The sequence below is a fragment of the Manacus vitellinus genome, unplaced genomic scaffold, assembly GCF_001715985.3.
Source record: "Manacus vitellinus isolate BGI_N305 unplaced genomic scaffold, ASM171598v3 scaffold_18_pilon, whole genome shotgun sequence".
Classification (NCBI taxonomy): domain Eukaryota; kingdom Metazoa; phylum Chordata; class Aves; order Passeriformes; family Pipridae; genus Manacus; species Manacus vitellinus.
This window is the reverse complement of record NW_021939324.1, coordinates 6,554,004-6,562,640: the sequence shown is the minus strand read 5'-3', so window position 1 is coordinate 6,562,640 and position 8,637 is coordinate 6,554,004. Positions and strand designations below refer to the sequence as shown.

General features: G+C 43.8%; 1 protein-coding gene across 1 annotated transcript; it reads right to left on the bottom strand.

The window, feature by feature from the left end:
• Positions 1-206: 206 nt before the first annotated feature.
• On the bottom strand, positions 207-4,093 carry LOC108639234 (relaxin-3-like). The gene is given in 4 exon segments (XM_029959039.1): positions 207-1,326; positions 3,512-3,681; positions 3,684-3,715; positions 4,038-4,093. Coding segments are annotated over 4 exon segments (627 nt in total). The 3' UTR covers positions 207-957.
• Positions 4,094-8,637: the final 4,544 nt, after the last annotated feature.

Sequence of the window (8,637 nt, the reverse complement as noted above, 5' to 3'; positions counted from 1 at the left end):
CACTCAGCAGTAGTAGGGAAAAATGGGGAAGTAAACAACGAATAACAGAAGTGTTAGTACTCTAACTATTTAACTCCATTCATGAATATGAAGAAATATCTATATTTTAAATGTCATGCTAGGGTAAAGTTTCTAGAAAGACAATAATGCACAAAAACAATTCAGCAATTACAAGGAAATGTAAAAAGTGGGGTCAAACCGGCAAGATGAGTCAGTGTCAAGTGGAGTTTCGACTGGCAAAATATTCTTTCTGTAGAGCTTTGTAACATGGACCCCCTTTCAAGAATTTTGTTGAGTGTTACAAGGAAGCTGAAGAGGGACTCTTCATTAGAAACTTAGTGACACAAGTAGCAGTAATAAGTTCAAATGGAAAGAGGAGAAATTTAGGTTAGAAATTCTTCCCTGCGGGGGTAGTGAGATGGTGGAACAGGTTGCCCAGAGAAGTTGTCGGTGCCTCATGCCTGGCAGTGTTTAAGGCCAGTTTGGATGGGGCATTGAGCAACCTGATCTAGTGGAAGGTGATCCTGTCTATGGCAGAGGGGTGGAACTAGAATGGTCTCTAAGGTCCCTTCCAACACAAGCCATTCTATGTTTGTCCTGTTGACAGTCGAAGAGTAATTCCATAACACTTAGTATAATTACATTTTAATGAAATACTGAAATTCTTCCTAAAGTGTTACAAAGATATAATACATCTGTAATATAACTGTTAAGGCTCAACATTAAAATGAAAAGACTTAGTAAAAAATATAGATTAGAAGTTACTGCAGCAAAACAAAGTCATTGCAATTACATTTGTGGGTTTTTTTGTTGTGTTTTTTTTTAAAGAAAACCAGCAATATTGACTGGCACATACAGACAAGATAAAATACAGTGAGAGTTTTCTTCCTCCATACAGTATTCAATCAAACAGCACTGCAACAAACATTGATTGCATGCATAAGTGCAGAGAGAATTTTAAACTCTGCATATAGTACTGATTTCAGCTTTTGTACAGCCCCATTTGCAACACATTCCTGCCAAACCCAGAGACTCCCGTTTTCTTCTCGGAAGCCTGGCCCAAAGATAACTGCTTGATTCCATGGGATTTGCATTTCCTGTTCCTCCCCTGTCCTTTTGATCACCTTCCTCTACCTGGCGAACAAGTTCTTTGAAGTTGTCTGCCACAGGTACATATTCATTAAAGTAATTTAAACTATACAAGTCCTTAAATGTCTCCCATCCAAGAACTGGGCTGCTTCTCTGCAGCTGTTCCACTTCAGGATCTAAAACTGATTGCAGGTTGAAGCTTCCAAGTAGTTTGTTACTTGCTGTTTGCGCAGCACCTGTTTAAAGAGAAGACATTTTTAAGTTCACACTGTCGGAGCATTAAAAGAGCATACAATCCTAAGAAACAGCAATAAAACCTATTCAGTTAGTATCAAGTGAAGTACTATTATCAGGCACTTCAGAGTCTCCACACTATGCCTTACTTGTAGCTTACTTTTAGTGCAATCTATGTTTTAAAGTCTGTACTGCCTGTTGGACAAAGAGAGTACACAGCTACAACTGTGACTAAAGTAAAGGCATCCTATCACAACTGCAGTGTTACTGACAGAGAAACCTCAATTTTTCCACAGAAACAAAATTTTGTTGTAAAGACACGTATCCAGAAATATCACAGAGCTATGTCGTGTGGCACATGAATTACATTAGACCACTCCTCCCCTGTGCATAACCACACAAACTAGCATTGTGTGAAGAACAAACCTAGGAAGGACTAAATAAGCAAAAATCATATGTAAACTGCTTCTTACAGATTGCATTTTTCTATAGCTATTTTTAGCTGATGGTTTTCACTCATTTCTTTTCAAGGCATAGCAGAGGCTTGCAGAATTTACTTATGATGTGCTTCATCTCACTGTGTTCTCAAAAATCTAGCTCTACTTCCTTTCACCTCATACTGTTTCTCTTTATTTTAATTCTCCAAGGGAAGTGGCATTGCTTACTACAGCTAATGTGAAGGAAAGTGGTTTATTCAATCCTTAATTTAAAAAGAATCCAAAGTAAGTCTTTTTTTTTTGTGGTCTTAATACTGCTAATATGTTTTTTTTTGTTTCAGAAAGCTGAAAGAAAACGAGACGATCCAGTGAATGTTATATTCACTTTAATATGGGTAATTAGTATATAGTAGCTCACTTTCAGATAGAACAGCTGCCTGAGTATGTACAAAAATAAAAGCGGCTGTAGTTACTTTACTAATTAGACAGTGACTGCTATTCAGTAGTCTTTTGGGATGGGAAAAACTTTAGTTAGAAATCATGCAGCACAGTGGGAGCTCCTCTGTGACTGCTGTTCTCAGAACCTGCAGTTAATAAAAGGAAAACAAAGTTTTCTGGGAAAGCACATAATCCTCACAGAGGCTGTAGACAAATAATTTGTTATAATTACAAAGGTAACTTTTATCTTTTACTCAACACCCAGGAAATCAGAATACTAGCTTCATTACCTGCCTGAGGTCTTAGGTTATTTCATTAACGGTGTGTTTAATTAAAAAAAAAAAAAACTCTTCCATTGCACATTTTAGCCTTAATACCAACTTTTATCCTTATTAAATAGTAGTTTCACAATTCAAAATATCGACATAAATGAGAGTCACCACTTAAAATTACTGTTACCTTACTGCTACTGTAGTTTGCAAACACAGCCCAAAAGAGATCTGCTAACACTTTCTTAACATACTGGGCATCGGATATGCGACAGCAAAACTCTAAGGAACATTTTACCCATTAAGTGTTTCACCACAGACCCCTAAAGCAGTTCTTGCAGTCTAAATCATAACCAGAAGCACCAGAGAGTCCCGCCCATCCTCCAACGTGCCAACTCTTTGGTGTAGAGCAGCATAAGCGAGTGATAAAATCCCGCGCGATTCCACATCCATGGTGGTCCCGCACGTCCCGCGGGAGCTCTGCCGGGGACCACGGCGTCAGAGCTCCTGGCAGGGAGGGAGATCCGAGCTGGGCTCCCCCCGCAGCCGAGGATTTACTGAGCTTTGGGAAGGAGCAAAGCCGTAGCGAGGGGCATTCCCCACCGCTCCCCAGGGCGCATCAGCCCTCCCTGCATGGCCAAGAGAGGGGAAATGTGTGATTTTGTGGGATTTTAAAGTACAAGCGCCTTGGCCGCCAGCAGCCCTGAGCAACAGCGCGGTATCCGAACTGACCAAAAACTTTGCGGGTTATCCCGGCTAATAACCCCTCGGCACCTCCCGTGCCTTCCTCTCTGAATCACGAGGGTGTCCCTCCAGAATTCACGGAAAATGCCGACCAGGAACGAGAAGAAAAGCGGGACAGGGACGGGGACGCTCCGCGGCTCAGGGCGGGAAGAGCGAGCGGCCACTGGGGCGCTCGCCCTTCCCGCTCCCTCCCATCCTGCCCGTGTCTTCTCACAGGCCCTGGCTCGGGAGCGGGGCGAAGCGCCCCGACAGCCGCCGCCGCCTGTCCGCTCGCCCTCCCCCCGCTCTCAGGACACTCACGGCCGCGGGCGCCGGATCCACCGCCAGCAGGGAGAGCCGCTTCCAGCGGGACCCGCCGCAGGTGAAGATGACGGCGCGGATGAACTCCCGGCCGCACAGTTTCACCCCGTACGCGTCCCCCTCGCCCGCGGGCAGCGCGGCGCCGGGACGCCCCGGCGGCGGTGCCGCACAACCAGTGCCACCGCGGCGCACAGCAGTCGCAGCCTGGGCCGCCCCCATCGCGCCGTCCCCGTCCCGCGGGCGCGTTCCCAGCAGACCCAACACCCGCCCCCTCTCCCGCGACCGCGGCGTCCAGCCAGACCCTCTGCCCGGCCCGCCTTTTATGCGCTGCGGGCGGCGCTGAGTCACCGCCCCGGCCCCGACTCCGTGCCCCCTCCCCTTCCCCGGTCCCGCCGCTGCCGTCTCCCGTCAGGCGGTCGTCGTGCCTGAAGCCGGCGTCGAGGAGCCCTCGGGAAGCGCTGCTCCGTGTTCCTGCCCCTTGCTAGCTCTCGCGGCTCTTCACGCAGCCGGTGAAGATGCACCTCACCTTCGGCCTCCTGCCTCGGGCTCCCGGTCCCCCACCGACCCGGAGACACACTCCATCCCCTCCGCTGGGTCTGCACCTCAGTTTTTCCTGTTTGTGGTCAGGTGGTAGTTGCCAATGCCCTCTCGAATTGTTCTGAAAATGTGAAAAACATCAGCTCAGCTGTTTTTTTCCCTAGCAGGTCTCGTAACTACTTCTACATCCTAAAAATGCCTGACGCAAAAAGAAGCAAGTAAAGCAAAATAAATGCTCTTCCACAGGATTACTTCAGCTGTGGATACTTGAGGTGGGATTTCATAGCCTGGATTCCTCTCAAGTTTGTTGTTCTGGAGGCCTGAGTTCAGTGGCAGCCATAGGCACCCAAGTGTCAGAGATACCTTGGCTCCAACATGTGTGTCCTGGGGATGTGGAGTTCCACAGCTGTGTGTCTCACCAGCAGGCCCCAGCAGGCTCTCACTGGCAAGGGTGGTGTTCTTCAGACCACCAGGCAGAACTATGCACCCTGTGAAAGTAAACCTTGCTTCGGGATTTGTTTTTTCCCCCCAGCACAATAGGATATGAAGTGACTGCTTTTATAAAAAGTCATACTGTGGAGAAACAGGAAAGTTCATCTCTCTTAAAATATTTTGAAGCTGTTTTCTGTAGATCCTTTTGCATAAGGGCTGTGCTTTCTATCCCCAGAGTACTCAAAACTCAATCTAGAAGGAGGGCAAAGAGAAGACCTGCATCTGCAGACTCTGCTGTGTGTACAAAGGTGACTGATTCACTTGTGCTGGCAGTGAAGACATAGTCTCCAATCACCTCTTCAAGGAGGACTTGGTGTTTTACACTGAGTTGGATCTAGACTGAGGCTGTGCAGGTCTAAAATTGGGAGCAACCTGTGAAGTTGTTATTGTGGTCAAACCCCAGCCACCCACCAAGCCCCATACAGCCACTCACTCCCTCCCCCACCAGCAGGATCAGGAAGAGAATCAGAAGGGTAAAAGCCAGAAAACTCATGAGTTCAGATAAAGACAGTTTAATAGGGAAAGAAAAAGTCCTACACACAAGCAAAGCAAAACAAGGAAGTAATTCACTGCTTCCCTTGGGCAGGCAGGTGTTGAGCCATCTCCAGGAAAGCAGGGCCCCATCGCACCTAACAGTCACTTGGGAAGACAAACGCCATCATTCCAAACATCTCCCCCCTTCCTTCTTCTTCCTCCCCACTTTTTATACTGAGCATGATGTCATACGGTCTGGAATATCCCTTTGGTCAGTTTGGGATCACCTGTCCTGGCTGTGTCTCCTTCCAACCTCCCATGAACTCCCAACTTTCTCACCGGTGTGGCAGCATGGAAAGCAAAAAAGGCCTCGGCTCTGCGCAAGCACTGCTCAGCAATAACAAAAACATCTCCATATTATCAACCCTGTGTTCAGCACAAATCCAAAACACAGCCCCATACCAGCCATTGTGAAGGAAATCAACTCTACCCCAGCCAAAACTAGTACAGTTGTCTACATTTGACCTTCCTTTTTAGTCCAGTCTTTTAAGTGTTTAGACAGTGGTATGTCTTCAACATAGGCACCATCATCCAGATGTTAGTAGGATGCAGTCTGCAGAAGTGAAGCCTGCTAATCTGAAATTCCTGAAGAACAAAACCTTGACCTGTTTTTCCCTCATTTGAAGTCTTACCTACTATTCTGTTACAGACAAGTTGTGCAGAGATAACCACACCTTGCATTTTGAGAGAGCAGCACCTTGATTTTGTCTTGTGACTTTTTCTGAAAATACCCATCCCATTAGTGAACTTACTGATTGTAAGCAGTGTTCTAGATAAGGGAATTGTTTTCAGTGACTGGAAACCTGAAGTCGTGCAAAAGCACTACCAGGACAAGGCAATAAGGAAAGTGCCTCCTGAGCTGGGCAGTGACTGGTCTGATGACTCACTTAGCTTGTAAACTAATATAATTGATTTTATACCCTACTTTGATGCCCATGTCCAATATTTTTTCCAGTCTCTAAAAGCAGTAAAATGTAAAATGTGTCTATCTCAGAGTTTTTACCAGGAAATTTCAAGAGAAGTTCCCAGATAGCAGGCTGATTTGTCAGTCTAGCTGGAAAATTCCTGACTCTCCACATGCTTCAGTTTCAAATTTAACTGGACCATCAGTTACTGTGGCATCCCATCTAGCTCCCCCTACCCAAAGACAGACATTATGATGGGTTTTTTTTAAGAACACCACTTTTGCAACTATCTGAAGAACATAACCTCTAATGGCAGCTGCTAAATGCAAGCACTTAAAGAGACTGGAAAACAAATAGTTCACAACAGCTATTCTGACCTCACTGCTTCTTCACAAGGGCTACTGAATGTAAAAGACAATACTTTCTGTGCTTTCCGTTAAGCTTGTTGGTATTTGATAGAGCACGAGCTGTCAAAGAGACCTTGGAGGGAATACCTTTCCTAATGCCTCAGGGAAGCCTCACTGCAGCATTCTTCATCACTCTTCCTGAAAAGCATAGGCTGTGAATGCTCTCTTCATAGGATTAAAGACTGCAACACCAGGCACCGAGTTAATGAGTTTTATTAAGGATCATATCTGAACGAGCTGGCAGTAGCTTGACATTGCTTAATGTTACCATCCTTAATGCAGTTTCATTAGTAGGGTGCTCATGTATTGTGCAGTACGTCCAATATACTGGCTCAATGCAAGTATTTTGTATCTTTCAGTTTCCTAAACCAAGGTAAAAATAATTGTACTATTTCTCCCCTTCCACTAAATTATTAATCTGTTGTGCAATAGCAAACTTTATAGAGGGTAGAAGATGTTTCACAAAAACTGCTGGCTAAAATGGCTTTAACAATACCTCAATAGCCTTGAATACCTTGAAGACTTATTCCCATGTTAAATGACAGACAATCTACACAGAAAATCAGTGCTAGGACAGAAATGTACAGACTTAATTAGATTTTTTCCAGAGACTTTGTTTCAAATTCATGCAATTCACTACTGCAAGAACAGTTTTTGAAAGCAGCTCAAACATGAATTTAAAATATTTCTTAAATTATTTCTTATTTGCTTAGCACCACACAGGATTCTGTAGGAAAGGAAAAATACCACTGTATCCATGTGATTGGTGATCAAGCACCAGCATTATCCAGTTATCTTCATTGTGGGGTTTAGAAAGAAATTCAACCTTAAGAAGCCTTATAATTAAAAAATTAAGAGATCCATGCATTATTGAATAATGAAGACTAAGACTGATTAGTCTTGCAAATAAATAATAATGCAGAAACAATCTTTTTTGTATATGTCCATGTAAGTGCTTTCCTTTTCTACTTTTAAAAGCAGTGATGTGCTGTCACAACCATAAAATAACTTCAAAACATTTAGAAAGGGGCTGGAATTTTCAACTTTCCCTATTGTAAGGAAGGGTACCAAACTGGATTCCCCAACTGGCTTTGTTTGTTTCTCCTCAATACTCATGTATCCCATCAAAATCAGATTAACAAGAGAAGTGTGGGGCAGGCACTTGGGGCTCACAGATGGCACGCACTTTATTGAGTTCTGTAAATAAAATATATCCATAATTAGAACACAAGGAGTTTTGACATCCTAATCATGACTGACCTGTCAGTTTCCTGGAATAATCCTGCTCCAAGTGATACTGACTCAGGATACATGGTTATCAGACATTATAATCAGGAAAACCAACAGGATTACGGTGCTAAAACTAGTGCCCTCAGGCCAGAACAAGGTCCCCCTGGAGTTACTCTCCTTTTTTTCCCCCGTGATTCATGGAAACAGAGACAGTTGCTGTGATATATTAAAGTAAGTCTAACAGCTGAGGCCAGCTAAGCCCAAATGACAGAAAGGAGCAGGATGTTTTAGGTGTTTTATTTATTTCCCTAACAGGTATGATGATTATGGGCAACTTGTGCTGTAAACATCTATTTCCCTTTAGTAAACCTAGTCACAGGTAAACTTTCCTGCTTTCTTTCATTGTTCTCTGAAGGAAATCATACCATTAAACCACTCTGTTTCTGTCACTATGTGACCGATATGACTGGGCATGGCACATGCAAACATTTTGATTAATACACTGGCAGTAGAATAAACACCCTGTAAAGAAGAATGAGCATCTTCAAAACAAAAGCATGCATTTATCAAGGAAAAAAAAGCAAAGCTAACAGTAAAAAAATAAAGGCAATAAAGGTGACTAACTCTTAACTTCTTGATGATCTTTGGCACATTCTATGTAGCCCATTTAAATCCATTTTTGGATTTGCATTATACTGGCCTGCTTAGAGCCTGTATTTTTTCCCTTACAAATTTGGTAACTTTCACTGATACTTACTGTGTAATGCTGAATTAAACTTGCCCCATTTCTGTCACTTTTTAGTGTGGAGTCTTGCAATGGATTAACACTACTGATCTAAGTTCAAACTTTGGGAGAAAAAAAATAAAATCAAATTTGGCTAGGATGGAGTAATAAATAGTGACCTCATTATCTCCTAGAACTGCTGTCTAGGCCATTATTTTGCTTAGCCTTCTTCCTTTAACACCACCTTTTGATCCAGCCAAAGCCCCCCTGTGGGGCTCAGAGCCCCTTCCTCGTGGC